General features: G+C 36.8%; 1 protein-coding gene across 2 annotated transcripts in view; it reads left to right on the top strand.

Annotated features, from left to right (window-relative positions):
* Nucleotides 1-21,554, top strand: part of STAG1 (stromal antigen 1) — a 195,369-nt gene that overhangs the window by 70,766 nt on the left and 103,049 nt on the right. For both annotated transcript variants that reach the window (XM_054836104.1, XM_054836105.1), the window contains exon 5: nt 5,688-5,784. In XM_054836104.1, coding sequence (XP_054692079.1) covers nt 5,688-5,784 — 97 coding nt within the window. The remainder of the gene's footprint in view (nt 1-5,687; nt 5,785-21,554) is intronic.

The raw sequence follows: 21,554 nt of genomic DNA, 5'->3' as shown, positions 1-21,554 counted from the left end.
ATGCTGCATGGTAGTTCTTGAAACAGATACACTAGAGTGTTAACTTCTGTGAGATTCTCTTGAAAGCTCTTACGGGCTTTTGAAAATCTCTCTACTGACTATGTATTTGTACTATACATTATCTGCCATTTGCAGAAGACATTGATTTTTCACTCAGTTCTCATAAGAATAGAAGCATTTTCAGATTAAAAAGTACGCTTAAGAGTCTCATTTTTGTAACATGTACTTGTTACGCTGAGTGACCAAGAGATGCAGTGCATCTATGTGTATCTATATATACACACATATATATGCGTATAGGTGTATGTCTGTGTGTGTATATATATGTCATAGAATCATAGAATGGTTTGGGTAGGAAGGGACCCTAAAGCCCATCTAGTTCCCACCCCCTGCCCTGGGCAGGGACACCCTCCACTAGCCCAGGTTGCCCAAAGCCCCATTCAACCTGGCCTGGAACACTTCCAGGGATGGGGCACCCACAACTTCTCTGGGCAACCTGTTCCAGTGCCTCGCCACCCTCACAGGGCAGAATTTATTCCTAATCTCTGATCTAAACCTACCCTCCTTCAGTTTAAGGCCATTACCCTTTGTCCTGTCACTCCCTGCCCTTGTAAACAATCCCTCTCCAGCTTTGTAGGTATAGCTGTTTTCTGGCAGCAGGGAGAGGCAGAGGGTCATGTGGGTGTTACTGGAGTAATCTTGAGGTTTTATCTATGTAACTGAGCTAGATAATTTTTTTACTTTGCTTAAAATTTACTTCCAGTACTCCTTGCCTCACTCCGATCTGGTAATGAAGATGAGAAGGTAGGGCTCTTCTGTGCAATTTCTCATTTGTTGTGCTTTATAACCTCGTTGTCAGGGGAGCCCTTTCCTTGTGCATGTGCATTGAGTTTGGTGAGTCCCAAAAACATGGATTTCCTGCACCTGGGCAGAGTGCTGCGGCACGTGTACTGGAGATCTTGTGCTTCCCAGGAATGCTGAATTTATCATGTATTTAATGCACAGCATGTAAGTGCACATTTCCATATGGTAAATCCATGCTCTCTACTGTATCTGAAGGTAAAAACATCTGGATGCGGATGGGTACCACCAGAACAACTCATGCAGTCTATTCCTACCATCTTTCACAAGTGTTTTGCAGAAGTAGGCAAAAAGACTCGTGGGGATGAATTCTTCTGGTGTATGGAGCCCACTTGTAGCTACCTCTTTCCCAAAGAGCTGTCTGGTCCTTCCCTCCTCCTGTCACCACGTGTGCCTTCACCGCAATATCAGTTCTGTGTTTGGGACAGATGACAGGCAGGGGGCCAGGGCAGGATACCTCTGGGCAAGATGGTGATCAAATATGGGTTGTTGCCCTGAGTTTGCTCTTTGCTTGTGTCTGAGAAGCTCTTGAAAACAGGGTGACTGGATGGAAGCTGTTAACAAGATAAAATCATCCTGGAGGGTTTGCTGTAACCTGTGGACTGTTGGTTAGAAGTCTTTTTTTTTTTTTTTTTTTTTTTTTTTAATAGGAGTCTTTCTCTCTGTGCATGTTTATGCAAAATAATTCCTTTTCTGGCAAGAATTGCTTGTTGTACCTTTTTGCTACATTATTGCCTATTGTTTGATTTCTTTTTCACTCGTATTTGACCTTTTTCCTAGTATTTGAATTACTGGTGTTTTTTCTTGGTTCAGTTGATACTTGTCTCTATTTTAGATCTGATGTGTATAGTTTTTATTTTTTCATCCTTGTGTTTTCAGTTGTTGTAGCTCTTTTCTGTTACATCAGAAGTCAACAGTTTGATTGAGTTCCAACTGTTGTAGCATATGTAGTCTGGCTTCATTATCTCCTGCTGCCTTAAACTGTAATCTTTAAAAAAATTTACCAACAAGCATGCCAAATATGCATGAGGGGTTGAATGATGTAGATCTGTGGGTGTTATTTTGATACACTCGAACATACCCCTCCGATTTTTAGAGATTAGTTAATACAGTTTGTATGAGTCTGTACTGATGCTGACAGGTCAGGTGCCTGCATGTGACTCGTCACCGTAAGCACCTTAGCCAGTCAGTGGAGATCTTGGTGTAATCACAAGCATTTTTAAGCAGGAGCCATCTCATCTCACATGCATACCTGCTCTAGACAGATGAATTATGCTGACAACTCCACTGAATATTGACTATATATGCGTATGCATGTCTGCAGAGATATAGATGCTATGTTGAGTATAAAGGGAGTGACTAGCTTGTGTGACTACATGGGCTGTGTATATAAAGTTAGGTAAGAGCATTCCAACCCAAGCATTCAAAATTTTAGTTAAAGCTTTGTCAATCTTCTGCTAGGTCCAGATGACACAGGAGGCAGTCTTTGCCTGCTATCCCTGCTCAGAACCTTCACTCTGATTTTGCTGCCACTAAAGACTCTGCATTGCTTCAGGTCTGGTCTGTGAGTCTTAAGATCAGCTGCTTGTCTTTATTTTTCTGTGAATTACATTATGGTTCTGGGTTGAAACTACAAGTACTATACTAGGTAGGACACAGTGGGCCCTTAGTGTCCAAGGACATAATATGTGGCTCATAATTCTTTCTGTATGAAGGGACAAAAAATATCAGAAGGGAGATGAGCTGCACTGATTCTACAGTTTTGAATTAGTGCTGCAAAAAATCAATTAAATAATTGTTTAAAAGAGGCAGAAACAAAATGGAAAGATATTCCTCCAAGTCTTTGTCTTCCACTCTCCCTTTTCTTTTAGTCCAGATGGGTTCACTGGCAATATTTATAGAACAGTTCAGAAACAGATGCAGTGCTATAGCTGAAGGGACAGTATGTTGTAGCAAGAAATGGGAGTAAGACTGAATGTGGAAAGGAGTCTCTCAGGCCAGCCTTGCTTCTACAGGGAATGTTTTATGTGAGACTAGGCTGTGGACAGTGTACAGATACTGCTGAACTAGTTATTAACACTCAGGACAAGCATCTGAGATTTCCTAGGCTCAAAGAAGAATGTAGTAGACTTCAGAAACTGTTAAGAGATGGGTGACGAGAGTGAGCAAAGACAAAAATATGGAAGTACTTCACAGCACAGAGGAGAATTCTTCTGCCTCGAAAGAGGTGACTAGACAGAAGCATGGAAAATACAAATAGGGGGTTGAGGTTTGTTTTCTCTTCTTCCATAAGAATTAGGTGGCATCAAATAGATCTAGCAATTGGGAAGTTCAAAACAAAACAAATATTCTTTTTTTTGTGGTGAATCATTAACCTTTGAGAAACATTGCTGTGAGATGATGTAGGTATAAAAATTCCTGGTTCAGACACATTCATGAAGGAAGAAATATGCTAGGATCTTAAGGGTCTGAGAGAGTAACTCGGAGGTACCGGTATATTCTTGCCCTATTCTAACGCTTTTCCCTATGAGTGTAAGCCCTGTTGGGCAGGTGAAACTGTGGTCTGACCCAGCACAGCTACTGTTTTCTTCAGTGAAAAAAATAGCTGCTGGCAATTGCATGTTGTTCTGATATCTACACTAATACAGCTGTTCAAACTAATGTTTTAAGTTGGTAGTACACCTGCAGTCTGGTCATTAAGCTTTGTCAATATTTGGTTTAGTAAACAATTTTTACATTTGGCTACGTTTGGTTTTATGTGCCTTGGAGAATTCTGCTGATTGATTGAAATGATTGATACTTACAGGAACAAGTCTAAATTCATGATGGAATAGCAATGAAGCATTCTAGATAACTGCTTTTGTGCTGCTGCTTCATGTTTCTTCAACTTGTGTGAAGATTAGTTTGAGGCCAAGACTTCCTTTTTAATTTCTTCTAAGTAGCAGATGGACCTCTTCATGAGATTGCTTCTCCTACTGTGCATGCATGTGTGTGTGTATTGGTAGACAAATCTCTAAAAACTTAGTTTCCTGGCAAATTGCATGTTTAGAGATTCATGCTGGTTGTTGAATAACATGGTAATACTGATAGTCTCATCCTGTCTTGGGTTAAGAATCAGTGTAGTGATCTATGTTAAACATGGAGTGTTTTGGCTCAGTTCAGAGTTGTGTATGTCTTTCGTACATACACAACTGTTTTCTTGCTGCTTCCCCTTTCTCGTACGCTTGCTAAGGTCCCACTGGCAATTAGGGAAGTTTGCAGCTGGATAAGCTAGAAACTGCAGAGGGATTTTTTAAGATCCTATCCTTGTATCTACCGGTTTAGAAAGAGGCAAATTTTTTTAAGAGGTTGAATTGTTTGGATTTTGTCTTTCCCATTCATTCTTTTTCAGTGCGGTTGGAAGCTGGTTGCATGGGGGGTGGTGGTGGTGTGTATGTGTTTAGGATTTTTTAAAATTAATTTTATAGAAATGAATTGCAAACCTGAACTCCAAAATAAAATAATACATTTGCAGGGTGTGCTCTGATAGCATAATCAAGCTTCTCTTAATGAATGCTGCCACATGTATGGAACAGTAAAGATATTTTTTTTCTCTCTCATAAAATAAATAAAACATAGTATTTGGTTACATTAATTACACACAATTCCTTCCCTTCGGTGTTTATATAACTGAGGAGATTGGAATACTGGATTTTAGTGCTATGAAAGGAAGCCATACTTGTCTTCCTTAAGCATGAAGCAGGCTGAAGAAGGACCTCATACAACCTTCTTGCTTTTTTAGAACAGTTTTAAAGCATTTCCATAGTTACTTTGTTTGCTTTGTCCTCATTGCTTCATTTTACCTGCATCTGGAGTTTTAAAAATTGTGGGTCTGCACAGCTCTGATAGGGTTTTGTAGTCAGAACTGTAGGGTAAAGTGTCTGTATGGGAAGCAGCTATAGGTTTTACCGTTGTATGTCTCTGCGTTCCTTTCAGCTGATGTATATCTGCCATTAACTCTTTCTGATGCTGTGATTGCACTTTTATGTTGATTGGCAAAATTCATTTAGTGCCCTTTGTCATCAAGCTACTGAGGCACATTTTCTATCCCCTTTTATATGACAAAAGACAAACGTTTTTGACACTTGTATGCTTTCTGTCCTCCTCCCATTCATAATAATGACTCCGTGTTACGCCTGCCTATCAGTGATTATAAAAATATCTCCTGGCTGCTTATGAGCGCAGTTTGAAACTGTGACTCAGCTTCATATACTGTGGTTCAGGTGACTTACTGACTCCTAAATGCTTTAAGACCAACTCCTGTGTATTATTTTTATTTAGAAAGAATTCCTCATTGCTTTCTGTCTTCCTGAACTATGTACAGTGTTTCTGAATGACTGGTACACTACTTTGGCCTTTATAAATACTGAGATGTTCACTATGCAATATAAATTCAGTTTTTAACCCAAAGTATTTCTGCTCATTAGTTTTTTAGGGAATATATGTTGGTCATTCTGAATGGAATCATAGTGTTTGTTTTATCAACATAATTTTGAAACTGGATAAATACTGCATGTAGAGTTTTGAGGAATTACAGTAATTTCAATTTGAACCTGTGTTTATACAATTATAATACCATAAAACAATGCATATAGTTCTGTTCTTTAACAATATTTGTTCTGTCTCCACCCTGAGAGAAGGTGTATAGATTTCTGAATTTGTACACATGTATAATTATGCAAAATAAATGCTCAGTTATAAAATGATATTCTGAAAAGAATAAGTCATTTGCCTTTAATAAAATACTTTTTAAGAGTCTCTGATAAGTATTCTTTTTTTCTTGACAGTCTGTGGTGGACGACTGGATTGAATCATATAAACAAGACAGGGACATAGCACTTCTGGATTTAATCAACTTCTTTATCCAGTGTTCAGGATGTCGAGGTACAGAACGTTGGAAACAAGTTGTATAGAATAAATCTGACAGTCATACGAACATGTGTATTAGTGCAAATGCTGGTAAAGATGTGGGAGGCACATGGATTGCTACTCCTCGTTGCATGGTTTATATAGAAATATTGTCTACATTCAGGAATAATTTTATTTAAAAATTGTTTGTCAAGGGCCTACCCTTTCTTTTTCTCACTTTCCTGTCATCATCCTAAAGTGTACAAATCCTCACAGAGACACTCTACTCGTCAGCAAAAGGAGACAAAAGATCTGTTAATCAAGGTAGGCGTATCTTTACTTCCTCTTTCTGTTTCTTCCCTTTTTTTTATTACAAGAATTAGTAGATATAGCTATACCTTAACTTTGCAATGTTTTCTTTTTTTCTAGGAAAATGGTGGGGTTTTTTAAACTGAAGAGGAAGGAGTCAGGCTTCAGTTGACTTTGATTAGCAAGAAAGATTTCTTCTGGATGAAGCACCAATCTTATTTCTTCCTCTGTAATACTTTATCAAGTCAGCAGCAAGTGGCCTGCCTTTTATACCTATTTAGGCAGTCTCCATTACCAGGCATGCAGCAGTCAGTCTTTCAAGCACTCTATTGCCACGCTGTACCTTCTAATGAATTTTTCATGTGTTGTCTTTTTTCAGTTAACTCAGCCTTGAAAAGAGACACAGACAGAGCTCTATTCTCTCTGTAGTGCCGAGAACCAAACTATTTACTGTTTCCTGATGCTTCCGATAATTTGCTTTAAGTAGAATTGAAAATAACCCACAATTCAGAAAATCTTTTTCTTCATTTTCTAACTGATATGGGAATCTACCTTTAGACATCGAATGATCTGCGTAGAAGTCCCTTTTCTTCCTTCTTAAGTATAAGGTGAAGTCCCAAGTACAGTTAAAATGAGCTGTCAGCAGCTTCAGCAACACTTTTTCATAGCTTAAGGAAATAAACTTATTTTGTGGATGATGGGAAAGGCTGAAGCTCTGGAAGCATTCTGTGAGAGGGCTGAAACTTAGGGTTTAGATTACCAGCCCGTGTCAATGTCTGTACTGTTCACACAGATTCCCTAAAATATTTTTCAGACTTGTTTGGCAGCTTATATGAAAGTAGTTGTATTCTGTTTGCTTTTTTTTTTTTTTTAACACTTTCCTAGAGGTATATATGGGAAAAAACCCCCACAAGCTTCTGAGAATTTGGGCAGCATTAAACCAAAGGGATCCTTGGCCATATGTTTTTATTCTTGTTGATGCAAGCTTTTGGTAGAGGCATGTCACAAATATATCTTGATTCCCGTGCTGCTCTCTAATTTCTACTTCTTTCTTTCTCCTTGTTAGAGAGAGCAGCACTCTTACAATCTCAGAAGATTCATATTTTTTAAACTGATGCAGGCTGAATGCCCACTGTCAACCATATGCTGCAAAAGAAATTGCTTCCCAGAAAAGCTTTCTGTTATTGGCTGTGAAGCAGCAGCGCTTCAAGTGGCTGATGTAATTTACTTTCCTCTTTTAATTTTTTTTTTTTAATGGTGACTTTCTATCCATTTTCAGTACTCTGCTTTGTACCCTCAGGGATATCTCTCTGCTGAATTTACTTTAGTGGCTTTCTGGTCCCAAAGAGCAGTGATAGGAGAAAGGAAGCAAAAATGGCTTGTCCTCTGAGTTCATAGTGTGTTTGGGGGATTTATTTCTGCATTGGAATTTTTGCAGTGGGTACAGTAACAGCTGTAAACATGGTTAAAATCCTGACAAACAGTTCTGTTCTTTCCAGTGTCCAGTAACATGCCTGTTTTCTAGAATAAGTAAAAGCTTATCAGCAGAGTTTTTACCCCACTTAGGGTAAAATGCATACTAAGCTGTCCTTAATGGAAATGAAGTCTGGAAATCTGGAGATTTTCTGTATTTTGTGAGGAGGACCAAGTTTCTTTTTCATGGGAAGATATATGCTCTATTATGACATTTTTATTTCCCTTTAAAGATTTTGTTGACATTCTTGTTTGTTTCCATTTCTGATAAATAACAACTCCTGTGAATCTCAATGGCTGCTTTATCTTCCTTAGTATTGCTTAATTTTCTTCTTTTCAGTTTGCTCCACTAACATTGTCTCGGATTCTCCAGCCTTCTTTCCCAATGTTGGATCTAAATGCTTACTGATAATATATCTAACTTTGTGATCATTAACTTGAAGGGAAGAGGACAACTAACTTGGGGGAAGGTTCCTTGGGAAACTTTGAAAGTGTTGCTAGGTTTATAAATCTACCATTTTCATAGTGCTTAGAACTATTTGATATCTAAATATATGTGAAATGTACTTAGCGTGACATTTCTTTCAGAAGTTTTAAGCAGGTGGTGTGTGCTTATGTTCAGACTTTAATTAGAAATGTTTTAGGCACCAAACTGTTTTATTTAGCAACAGTATTGACCCTGACAAAAATATCTTTCTGTGTAGAGAAACATTGATTTTTATATATTTATCCCCTTCTCTTGGTCAGCACATATGCTTGAATGAACGTCTTAGCATCCTCCAGCTTTGCTTAGAGAAGTTCCTGAAATGAGAAAGGATCTATTGTAAATATGAATATGCAGGCATGCTATGTAAATGATTAATACTAAAAAAATGTAAAATGAATGTATTTTGCAGATGTACTTAAAAGATCTGTGCAACTTAAAATTGAATAAGTATAAACTAAATATTGAAGCACGTCTGTCCTTTGTCAACTCTTCTGTGTATCTATTTAATCAGTTACTTTTTACATAATGTGTCCTGGTTCATACAGTAATGTCCATTTAATTATGAGAGGTTTGTTTTTAATATGACTTCAGTAATCTTTCTGACTTTTTAAAGGATCATTTGATATAAATTAGAAGTTTGTCCTATTGAACTACCAAAACCATGTCAATTCAATAATTAGATTTGCACAGGAGTTGCATCACTTTTCATGCCATCTTTCCACTAGTTTGTCTGCTCAATCTGTACATTTGTTGCCTTTGCTGATTTTGATTACAAAGAACTGAAAATAGTTTCTTAAAGAATTTTTCCTTTTTTTTTTTTTCTTCAGGAATACCAACAAAAATCCCTGCCTCTCACTGTTTGTTGGTGTGGTCTTCTCCATGATGTTACATTGTATTTCTGTGGCAGAAAAATGGTTAACAAGGACTGCTAAATTCACCTATTCACTTTTTGTTTCCTACCCTTTTAAAATTTAATACTTCTTGTAGAGGGATGATCTGGTATCAGATAGTACCTTAGGAAGATGAAAAAGTTAATTTTAAAATACTTTTTCTTCTTGGAAAAACAGCAAATAAATGCTGTTTACAGTACTTGAAAAAAAATGGTTTGTTTGGTAGTAGGTATTTATTTTCCACAGTATTGGCAATCTGTAAAGCAGGATTCTTACTTCTCTGTCAGAAACTTAATTTATGGCTCTGCATTTTTAGAGAACAGGGTACTTTTTGCATTTAGGTTGTCTTATTTTTCAAATAACTTTCACTTGGCTGGGGGTTGGAAGAATGTCCGTACTACTGAGATTTCCATTTCAAATGTTGTAGTTTGGTCCATGGCATTGTGGATACAGGCATCCTCCACTCTTGCAGAAGAGTTGCAGATCAGTGTTCAGCTTTTTGTGGTGTTTTTTGAGAGCTCTTTTCCTTTGCTTACTGCTTTGTAGGAACATATTTTTGCCTTTTTTTTTTATTATTTGTATTGAACACTTACATAAAGCACAGTGTAGTATGCTGAGATTGCTGAGCTAGTTGCAAGTACGCTGAAATGTCTAATCAGCGATCTGCATGCCCAGGTCCCAGAAGGATTATAACTGTGTCAGTATGATGCTGCATCTGGGCTAATTAGCTCTGCCTCTCAGACTGAGTAATTAGCTCAGGTATCATGCTCTGCTGCTATGACAACCAGGCTGTTGTCATTTCTGGAGCTCCATGGATTTAGAGCTGACTTGAGTATCTGCATCGCTGTCTGCTTTTGCCTTCTGTTATTGATATAAAACAACCAGAAAACCCCACAAGCACTCTGACCTTTCTACATTTTAAAGGCAGAGAGCCATGCTTGTGAAATAAATGTTTTTTTTTTTTCCTAACCAGAAGCAATTAGTGGTTGAAACAGCCTCTTCAGCTGTAAAGAACAAACCAACCCATCAAGCCCATGTAAGAAAAGAAGCTTGCTTTTGCAGGGATAAAGGTCTCTCACACAGCTGAAGAGAACTACTTGACTGCCTTCAAGTATATAGTGAAATTATTCCCGTTCTTTCTCTCCCATCCATTTCCTTCCCTCTCATTTCTTTTCTGATAGGTAAGCCAGAAACCTGTTAATTCTTAAGCAGATTTTCAGAAGTGGTTTGAGCACTGCTTCCACTGCTAGCCTTGCCTCTATCAGACAGCTCCAAGACACCAGTTACTTGACAAAACAAAACTGGTGGAACTCCCTGACTGTTAAATTCTTAGCAGTGTTGTAGCCTTCTCTGGATTGTAAGGAGCTCTCCGTTTAAGTAGTTTTGTGATTTGGCATGCTGAAATTGGTTTTAGGAGTAGTTGGTGAAGGAAGCAGGTGAATATCCTGTATATGATGTTTCTCCTATCTTGTTTTTCCTCTCGAAATCTTCTCTTTAGGTTCTTGTGTGGAATCAGATGTTAGTGAACAAATGTTCAAACTGCCACCTGTCAACCTTGACTGCTGGTCTTGTTTAGGGTTGAGGTGTTTTTCAGTTGTGAGTAAGCAGGAATCTGCGTATGAACATTTGCCCAGGGACATCTTAATGGAATTTTCCTTGTGAATCAGACACTTGGGGATCCACACTCTCTTCCAGCTTGAGCCTTGAATCTCTAGTTGTTCCTTACCTATTCTTTTAAGATCTTCTGAAAGATTCTGTGATTGAATGGTTCAAACTGAGTGTGAGTTAGCTTCCTTGCATGCAGGATGCATGCTCATTTTGATTTTTGTTTGATTTTATTTTGTTCTACGCTCTTAATTAAGGGCAAGCTAATAGATTTCTGTTTTGCCAAAGTAAATTGAAGGCTAAAACCAGGAAAAAGCACTGTAAAGTGGTCATTGTGTGGTGTGGAAAAGAAATGAACAAGCAACTGCTTGCTCTGCTGTTGGACAGGATTTCAGAAAGCAAATTAGCCAGGAAATAGTGTTATTTACTCTGATAATATAGGGGCTATAACATTGTAAATAGAGTAACTGTTTAAAAAAAATTAGTCTTTTGTCATTTATTTGTACACAGTTTTGTGATCAATGGAATAATACCATTCTATACAGATGGATGTTACTGAGCATGGAAAGAGGACTGCTTGATAAAATTTCCTGCAAATTTTCGTAAGGAACTGCAAATCGTTAGCAACAAACGTTGCTGGCTTTGGCATATATTAAAAAGCTTTATCTCTTCATTCATTCATTCATGTATTATTAAGAAGTTAATACCACAAACACGTAGTATTTTGAACAAATTAGAAAATAATGCTATTCATTGCATTGGAGCCTGTATTTTTATTAAGGGTATAAAATATGCTTTCTCAGTTTCTTCCACAAAATCCCTTTTTAGTGTGTGAGTATAGAGAAGAAGTTGCAAAGTAAAGGACTAATACACATTACAAAAATTGATGCTTACTCATACATGATTTAAGCCATAGTAATGTGAAGGATTTATAAAATATTTTGTATGCATACTATACAGAAATAAATACACTCCCAGTAACCATATGAGGTAGTTAAAACCATGCTGTGTTAACCACATTCAAGAATGGGAAGGTAAGACTGAAAGATGGAGATGACTTAATTTTATTTTCATGCGTGGTGCAGATAAACCAGATCTGAACTTTGCACTTCTTGTTTCTGAGCCTTGAGGTCATTTTTACAGTGTGTTTATCTCGAAGTGAAAGCTTATAAAATTCAAACTGGAAATCAGATGCAAATTATTAACTGGCTTGGGTGGGAGATAAATCAGATTACTAGACATGCATTAAATGTTTCATCAGTTCTTTAGATGAAGATAGGTAAGGTTAAAAAGTTCATGTCAAACACTTGACAATTAATGTGGTTACGTAAAAATCAATTTTTTGTGAATAAGTATAAATGGTTGATATTTGTTGACATTCTTGAAACTAAAGCTTCAGTTTCATTGTGTATATCACTTCTCAAACAAAAAGGTTTTCAATATTTCTTCCTGTTTGCCGCTGAAGGGTATCTGTACTTTTCAGCTCGTATACTCTTTCTTCCTTACTATTTTTTTTCTATTCTGTACCTCTTCAAAGTTTATTTAGCTATGGGGAAAATAGCTACAAATTTTTTTTTTGTTGCTGTTCTTTTAAGTTTTGCATCTCCCTAACTCTTCTGGGGATTGGAAGCCTTGAAAAATTAAAAAAAAAAAAAAAAAAAAATCAGATCTGAAAGTGTCTCCTACTTTCAGAAACTAGTGAAAAAAAAACCTCAGGAATTTGCTGACCTTTCAGTACAGGAGACATGAATGAAGGGCATACTAGTATGTGGTTTCAAAATCTGAATGAAATACCTGCTGTGTTGAGGTCTGACTTCAGTCCAAGATTTCACCCTATGAATTGGTAACAGGAGTGATGGTAATTTAAACCAAACGTATTTTTTTATTACTCTCTACTATTCATGTTTCAAATACAACAGCAGACCAAAAATAAGCTGGCTTAAAATCAGCTATTAACTAATTTATTAATATGAGTTAATACAAACTTTCAATTAATTTAAAATAAATTTATTGAATTAATTGACAGAACCTGAGATACTAGAATATTTTAGATCAAACGTGTAATGTAAGGAAAGACAAATTACCCTTGAAACTATAGTGTAAGAGCAAGTTCTGCACTGCCAGTTCTGTATAATATGTTCAAATCTCTGCTGAAAATGAAAGCACTCCTTGTCAGCGTGGAACAATGTCTATGTTCTACTCCTGTGTACTGCTTAGTAAAATCCTAGCTTGTAAAATTATTTTTGGCACTGCTCATTGGAGATAAATTGCATAAGGCTTTCAAATGTTACTGCTTGTTTTCCACTTTTTTTTATTTAATTACATACGTATCGATCTGGAAAATGGTACTGCTCATGTGACTACGAAGTTACTATTTGAGAAGTCTCAGATCGATGATGCTTTAATGCTGCAACTTTTTAAGAGAAGAGCAATAAATACCTCTTAGTGTTAATGATTCAGAATAGTTGCTGTCTTACCAGCCATATCTGTGTCATTTCCTCTTTATGCTTACTTTGCTTTCTGTATAATACAAATTTGATATGAGAGGGACACCTCTGTACTAAGCAGCTAAGAAGAAACATTGGTTTGATTTTTTTTGACAGGATTGTTTTAAAACTTGTGAGCAAATTATGCCTGTATATGAGTTTGTCTCTGCCTATGCATTAGATGCATTGCTGGATTTTTTTTTTCTATACCATAGATGGTACTTTCTGTGAAGACAGGAACTAATTATGAAAAGTGATCAAATATCACTAGATCTTAGCACTTTCTTACTGGATTACAAATAGGAAGGCTCCTCATGTCTCTCGTCTTTCCAAAGATGCAAATTCTGCTGAAAGTTGAGTCAGACTTTTACCAGACCAAGGGTAGGAATTAAATTCCAAAAATGACATTTCTCTCAGCAAACACTGTAATTACGATTCTCTCTTGCATTAAGGAAGCCGTAGATGTATTTTATGAGGTGCGATGCTGGTACACACTTCAGTAATTGCTTTTGAAGAGAAAAAGACAGGGATGATTAAAAAGGTCTACATCCTAATGAAAAAGCCTTACTCTCTGGTACAAAGAAAGTGGTTAAAACAAATATTCTCTTAATCTGCAAGCATTCAACAGTAGCTGGATATAGAAGAAAGAGCAGCCTGGGTTTCAAGGAAGATACATCTAAATTTGGAAAAATAAAAAGTGGGCTCTTAAGTGGATACAATCCTGCTCACATTCCACTAGTACCTACTTCATTCCCTATTTATATCAATCTGATCAGATTGCTTCACTCTTCTTTAACCTGAACCATGATCAGCTGAGCATTACAATTTTTCACCTCCCTTTAGCTGGAAGTTATGGCATTTTCTGGCACTGCTGGGGTCAAACCCATTACATGGAAGACTGGTGTAAATGACCTTTATCTCCACATTGTTGTCTTTTCCTTGTTTGCATTGAGTAAGAAGCATGGTGGAATGTTTTTGGGTACCAGGACAGGTGGAAAAGGTAATAGTACAAAACTGTCATTAAATTTTGCAGGAACAGTGAGGAGCTCCTGTGCCAGCAGTCTCTGTACCCATGTTTAAATAAGGAACTGATAGCCCCTAGCAGAGCTGAACCCAGTTCTTGGAGAACTGTCATTAACTGGGAAGCAAGCGCATCAGAAGAAATGTTTCTCCCTTTTTTCAGTTAACATCATTAGCTTAAATTTTAGCTTAGAACAACTGTTATTGGTACTCTCCACCTGCAGCATTGAGTCCGGGGTATTTCAGTTTGAAACTGCCTGATTTCGTAAAGGGATGAACTCAGGAGTTCTGAGGTTAAAACGCCTTTGGTTAGAAAGCGTTTTCTCTCAGGAGTAGTCTGGGGAGTTTAATAGGCACCATCTGTTGTGGAAGTAAGCTTCTACAAAGTCATAACATCATCTTTTGAAATACCTTTAATGTCAGATTTACCACAATCTCTACTATTTATTTTGTTTATTTCATCATTATTGAAATAATGGTTCTGAATAACTTGTAAGTTGTTGTGACTTAGGAAACTGTGATAATGGGAAGAGGGCCTAGAAATACTTTTAGCAACTTCTCGGAATGAAAAATTATTCTAGATATATTTAATTACACGGATATAGCCAATAATGTCATTATTTGTAGTAATCTTTTTTTTTTAGACTCTAGAAATTATCAGATCCCCAAAATTCTCAAGGATTAAACTACTAAAACAAGTTTTATTTCAGATCTAATTTAGTATGACAAGAATACATTTCCTATTGACCATGTTTATTCCCAGCACAGACTCCTGGATCAAGATTATTTAGCCAACTATATGAATTGAACCATGAAGTAGTCCAGGTAGCTCTGTGATAAGAGGTAGTGGTGATAAATTTCTGAGATATATGGAGAAAATGACAGTGGTTTAAAAAGAATTGTTGCCATTATGAAGTGATTGTTCTTGAACATTAGCAAAACCAAGTAGCAATAAGTTCTTTGAAACTGTTGGAAGTAAGATACCTGCCTCAAAATTAATAATCTGCTTGGATTATCGATGTGTAGAAAGAGCAGTTAATGAATACTGGAAGTTTCAGAAAGACTAAATCATTTATTTTGTATCATTCCTTACCGCAGGTAATGATGGATAGGAATTTCAAGCAAAAGGGTACTAAATACATGAATGATCACAGGAGACATGGTGTATGAGAAGTGGAAGTACATGTTTGAACAGAGGGCTGTTAAGAGTTTGCACAGTTTTATTTGAAATGCAGCAAATTCTGTCAAGCATTTTTAAGGGAAGTTGTGAGTATTTTTGTAAGTTACATGCTGCAGCCCCATTGAATTACAATGAGTTTTATTTGAGAGATTGAATTGAGCTTCTGTTTACACAACTATGCAGAGCTGTAAACAGGATAACTACAGAGTCCCTCTTACCAAAAGTTTCAGTCATCCAGATACAACCAGATACAGAACCAGCCCCTCCACCCACCAGCCCTTCCCAAACAACAATAAAACCCCCTAATCTTCTGATCTCCTAAAAATTGTTTGGGAAGTAGTATCACAAATCTAATGAAGTGAGAATCAAAACCTGATCAGATCACACTGCTAGACTCTGAAACAATTTAGGAATAAAATCATTGAACTACCAGCAAAAGCATGTAACCTTCATTAAAGACAATTTTTCTTCCAGACAGAGGACAGACTGGGGTTTTACAAAGGTTTAATTTGCCTCTAGGGACAGAGGTGGGAGTAATACTTTAGAGTCCAGGAAGGTGGATAACAATAAAATTAATGAATTAAGATATCTAGAAGAAAATGGAAGATACTACTTTCTTGCTAAAAGAAAGCCATATTGTTGCAGTGTACTGGTATCTCCTAAACATAAGAACAAAGTGACGTGGCAAAGCAGTTCTGCACAAAAGCTGTTGAAAAAATTGTTATGTGGCCAACTATTAAAAGAGGAGACTAAATTTTCTTTTTGGGAGAGCAAAGCTAATTAATAAGTACATCATCTGGTTTATATAGGGAAATGGAATATCATGCAAGTGACTTTATGCAATTGTATAATGAGGACGTTTCAGAGGGACCTAGCAGTGCTACTAAGTAGCATAATTTTTATTAAATTGAGAACTATAACAGGAGATTATACACGTATATTTGATAGAAATAAATGCCTTTTTTCCAAATAGTTTAGCTGAGAATAGTTTTGGGGTTTTGGTGGTTGTAGTGGAATTTCAATTTGTGGTGACATAAATGCATGGCAATTTTCTGTTCAGTTGATTCAAACCATTTTTGCACCCTGTTTTGATTTTCATTGTATATTCTTCAAGTAATTTTAATTAGCCATTCAAAGTTACTTCAGGTTTTTTTATTGATGAAGAGGAGGCAGATGCATTTCAAGAAAAGAACATCTTTTGAGGTGAACAAAAGATTGCTGTTACTTCTGTGTTCTCACTGGCTGCCTTTTAGACAGCTGAGTTTTTTGTTATGGTGGAGAAGACTTAGAAAATCTGTACCAAGTGGCTGTGTGTATGACAGTGTTGTTTGTAGGCAACTCCTTTGGTTCCAAGGGTATTGCTCACATGACTTTTGTTTGAAGTGAGCTCAACCAGAGTCCTCAAATATTCCCTTCAGACTTTCTTGATAATGGAAGAAGGTGTTGAATCCCATGTCATCCTAAGTGCAACTGTAAATCAGCCTCTCTGATCTTGTGACCTGTGTCAGTTTTGGATTCTGAAACTGGAGGTGAATGGAAATGACAGCAGTTGCTGGGCCAGTCAAGTTGCTAAATGACCCTTCTACTCTTAACACCAAGTCTTGTAACAAGAATTTCCTGTCTGAAGGTTTTACTTACAGTTTAGAGCCAGCTGAAGATTCTCAGTTCTTGTGAAGCAAGCATCAGTGGGGAATACAGTGGAAATCATTAAAATTCTTTCTTTAGAGCCTTTGAAGACAACTTCTGATCTGCTGTGAGGTGGTTATTCTAAAACCGTGGCCTAACAAAACAAAAGTCTTAACTGATTTTTGCAGTTCAAAGTAGAGAATCATATACACTAACGTATTTGCTTTTAAAGAGAGAAGAAAATAAATTCAGCTGTTATACTTGTCTAGAAATCATAATTTCATCGTACTGTGGCACCGTTGGTAGAATACCAGCAAACCACATTTGTTTCAGGTTCAGAGGAAAGGTATAAGCTAGTTTTTACATCTCGCTGTATTATTTGGCCAGTGGGTAAGTGACCAGTGATGGAGTAGCTTTTTGCTCTGAATTATGAGAAGACTGAGTTTATGGATCGGCAGCACTTTGATTCATAATTTTCCAAGCAGCTATTAAACTGTAAGTCTTTTCAACCAATCACTGTGGAATTTGCTTCAAGAAGATGCAATCCTTTCCATTAATATACAGAAGAAAATATATGCCAGTCAATTCTTGGTGCCACTTATGGGTATTTCAATAAGAGATTGGAATTTTAAGTCCTGATTAACAAAGGAATCATAAGAGATTCAAACTGTCTTGAATTCTTTATCTGACTTAAAAAGGGTTTAATCTTAATTATGATGATACAGAAAACCTGGATAAGTTAGTTTGCTTTTTGTTGTCTGGAGACTCCAGTCGTCTGCAGCTGGCATCAAGATAGCACAGGTTTGTAGTTGACGTAGAAATTTGACTTACGGCTGGTGTCATATGCAGAATTCAGCTTATTCTCCCTTCTTTCATATGGTATCTCACTGTTGAATACATTTTTTGACAATTTATAACTAAATCCATGGCTTAGATTTTAATTTATGACGTGTACATTTGGAGTGAGTTACTCTTCTGTCAAACAGATACTTTTTTCTTCTTCTTTTTTTTTTTCTTCTTCCTGTGTGATGGGAGAGTATGCTTGAGCTCTAAAGATTTTGAAACACTCTGTATGTCCCGTCAGTCTGGTCTGCTTGTAGCTGCTTACAGAAGAATGTTGCAGACAGGAAAGATACCAGCCCAGGTCCATTATAAGCACTTGCAAACCATTTTGTCCAATAGCAGTGAAGGATGTTCTAACTCTCAAATTTGTTTGATACCTAATTTTCAGCTCTTTTTTTCCTTCTGGTTTCCATGGTAGCCTGTAACAGTAGGATTATATTTGATTTATATGCTGTGTCGAAAAATCACTTTATTTAGCTCTCTTATAGTTCACTGGCTTCTTCCTTGGGATTTTTTTGAGACATAACAAATCATTCCATATACATGTTCTCTGTCCCACATGGAATTTTGTAGACACATCTCATAACCCTCTTTTCACCACTCATTTTCATGTCATTCCAGTTATTTCTTTGTATTAAAAATGCATCAATTAAGATCAAAGAGTGAAACTACATTCATATGAATATGAAACTTCTCTCCTAAGTTTCTGAGATACCTGCATTCAAATGAGGCCTTGATGTAAACAGTTTGCTGATAAGGAGCAGTGGCTGGGTTCAGCAGTTCACAAGGCGTTATCAGAGTACAGGCTCAACTGTTGGGTATAAGCTGTTTGGTCTTGAGAAAGACAGGGTGGCCTATAAAAATTGTCAGTTGGTTTAAGTTGGTATATTACTTTATTGCTCTGGTTGTCCAATACTTTGGCCAGTGATTGCATTGTAGTGCTACTTTGCATGTTGTGTATATAATGCCATCATTATTTCTTTTACCTCATTAATTGGGATGTAAAATTAAAGTTGGATTTAGTTTTGCCGGTGATTTTGTGCATGAATGGTAGCTTAGTAAACTTAACTCAGTGATTACAGAGGGTTTTAATACATTTTAGGGAGAAAAAAAATAATCAGAGGTTGGGGAAGGATGGAAGAATTTTAACATATCCAAAGCGACTAAGTTAATTGATCTCGACTGTGTACTAGAGTAATATTAGTATAGTAGAGTATAATGTAATGTGTATTAGTATGGTACACTGTTTTAATTGTAAAGTGTACTTATTGTAGCATACAGTATTAATAGTTGAGCTTACTTGCATTGGCTATGCTCCGCTTATGGTAGGTTATAAAATCAAGAGCAATACTATGGACCAGGTTTAGTACCCGAGCTGTGAAGATGTGAGACAAGTTAGAGATAAACTGCAGGGCTTAGATTTCGACTGAACATGCGCAGATGAATGCACAGATGGATAACCCCTAGCTTTCTTTCAGGGTAATAACGCAGAATTGATCTTACTAAGTGGCTAATGTTTCCTGGTGCTCTGAAGGAAGACTAGGCAACAAGCTGCTCTTGGGAAAGGCGAGCATCTGTGCTCCTCACCCCCTGGTAGCGTTCCTCTCTGCCTGCCTGTGTTGAGCAAAGCTTGCAATTCATTCTGATTAGAAACAGTGAAAGACATTGCGCTGTTTTGAAAAATGCATTTAACCCTTAGGTATTTTGAGACTTTGATCTCATGGAAACAATGTAAGGTGGCAGGCATTTTGAAAATGGGCAATCCTCTATGCATTTCTTATTAGTTCTTATCAGACTGTAATAACAGGGGGAAAAAAGTACTAAATATCTTAGTAAAAAAAAGTTAATTACATGCATGAGATCTAATTAATAGGGAAAATTCAAGGAGAAGGGGAAACTGGAACATCTGTAACACTGGAATGAAGGATGAAGAGGTAAACTTGTGCCTTTAAATACAGGAAACTATAAGGCAAAAGGAGGAAATTATGGATTCCAAAAATTACAAGAATTGTAACGTAGATGTGAGGGCACATCTACACAGATGAACTTAGGAAGCAGGAGGAGAGGTGGACAGGTGTACATCCCAGTGGCTTAGCTTTGCTTCAGCAGCCAAAATAGCAGTATACTCATTTCATCTGATGAGTACGTTGTGGGATTGCTTTAAGTTGCTGCAGAATGATAGAGCCAGAATATACTGCCGAACAGGGCCGTAAATTAAAAACTTAACTCAATTTTTTAATATTCTCATTAAGCAGTTGATTCATATTATAACAGTCTTTGGTGTTTTTATTGTGGACGTCAAAGAAAGCTTCATGTGGGAAGGACAACAAAGCAATTACTAGACAGAGCCTATGTTGACATGGAGTTACAGCTGAGAATGTAGTTATGCCAAAAAAAAAAGAGTGCAGAAAATTTGGCATTATGATAAAACTCAAATATGTGAGCATATTACAGTAAAGACATCTTGATATTAAGACTTCCAGACATCTTAAACTCATAGTGGGGGAGAGTGAGCACTGAGAAACTTTAAAAGGAAAGATTGCCTAAAGTGCTGAAAGCTGAGGGGGTGGGGGCGATTCCGAGTGGTTTGTTACAAAATATTGAGAAAACTAAATGCTCTTTACAAAGTAAAACATTAGCTGTAGATTACGTTAAAATAGTTCATTTTACCAGAGTATTGCTTTATATATATTTTCCTACTTCAGAGATTTTTCTACCAAGCTATAAGACACTCAACTAGAGGAGTAAGGTGGCTGCTTTATTCTTTGGCTGCATAAGTAATGTTTGGCATTTGGATATCTACAAAGAATAGTATTAGTGGCATAATAATACTTGATGTATTTACAGGGCCATTTTTTAATTTGAGCAAAGCACACCATTTCAACTAATTCTGATATTAAAATTTATAGGGTATAGGATCCAAAACAGTCTGAGAGGGGATTGTAAATAGGGATTTAAGGCAGATTAAACCCCCCCTTACTTTCAATGTTCCTCTGTGTTTTTCTTCTTTCCTTTTTCCTTAGTGGCACTTGATTAATTTTTCCCCTTGAGTCCACTATCTTTGTGTTAATTAATGTGCTCAAACTCTTCATTCCCTCTTGTATTTCATCCTCTATTTATTACTATTTGTCTTTCAGCACTCATTTCAGTACTCACTGCTTTATCGCTTATGTAAGGTTTTGTTTTTCTAGTATTATTAAGTTTACACAGATGTATCTTTTTCTACATTTTGCTCTCAAATACTCCTTGGTGAATCCTAGACATCCACTGTTGAGAAACAAGTTACATGTTTAGCTTTTTCAGTTTTCTACTCCCTTTTCCACATTCCCACTTATATTTGTCTTGTCAACGCTTGTTTGATTTGTGTGTGTTCTCTTGCTTCATTTTGCATCTCTAAGTGCCGTTCCACACAGCTTAAGCTGATCTCAGAGCTGCTGTAGTATTGCTTTTTCTCCAACCTTCTCATGAGACCTGCCAGCAGTTTATCTTTTCTCAGTTCTGAGGTGTCAGTTCCCTCTTGCATTATGTTTTTTACAAGCATATCCAGGCTTTTACTGATTTTGGCTCTAGTGTGTGCTCTCTTGTTCTCTTACCCATGCCAAAACATGTTGAGCAACTAACTATTCATTGTGTTAACTTCACTTTTAATGTGATGATTCCTCTTATTTTTCCATAGTAGCCAAGTTCCAGTTAAAAAAAAAAAAAAAAAAAGAAAAAATTTTCCTCGAGGGCTTTTTTCTATAGGCTTTCAACCAGTTTTTCTTTGTAAATCCCTTGTAAATAAAGATCCTGTCTCTGCTCTGTAAAAGGCTAATCCAGGCACAGAGAGTCATTGATACAAAAAGCTTTTGAGGCAGCAGATGCAATATCTGTGCCACTCCCTGTGG

Source organism: Grus americana, chromosome 9, assembly GCF_028858705.1.
Source record: "Grus americana isolate bGruAme1 chromosome 9, bGruAme1.mat, whole genome shotgun sequence".
Lineage (NCBI taxonomy): Eukaryota > Metazoa > Chordata > Aves > Gruiformes > Gruidae > Grus > Grus americana.
Note: the sequence above shows the minus strand (reverse complement) of the source record. Positions and strands in the feature narration are given on the sequence as shown.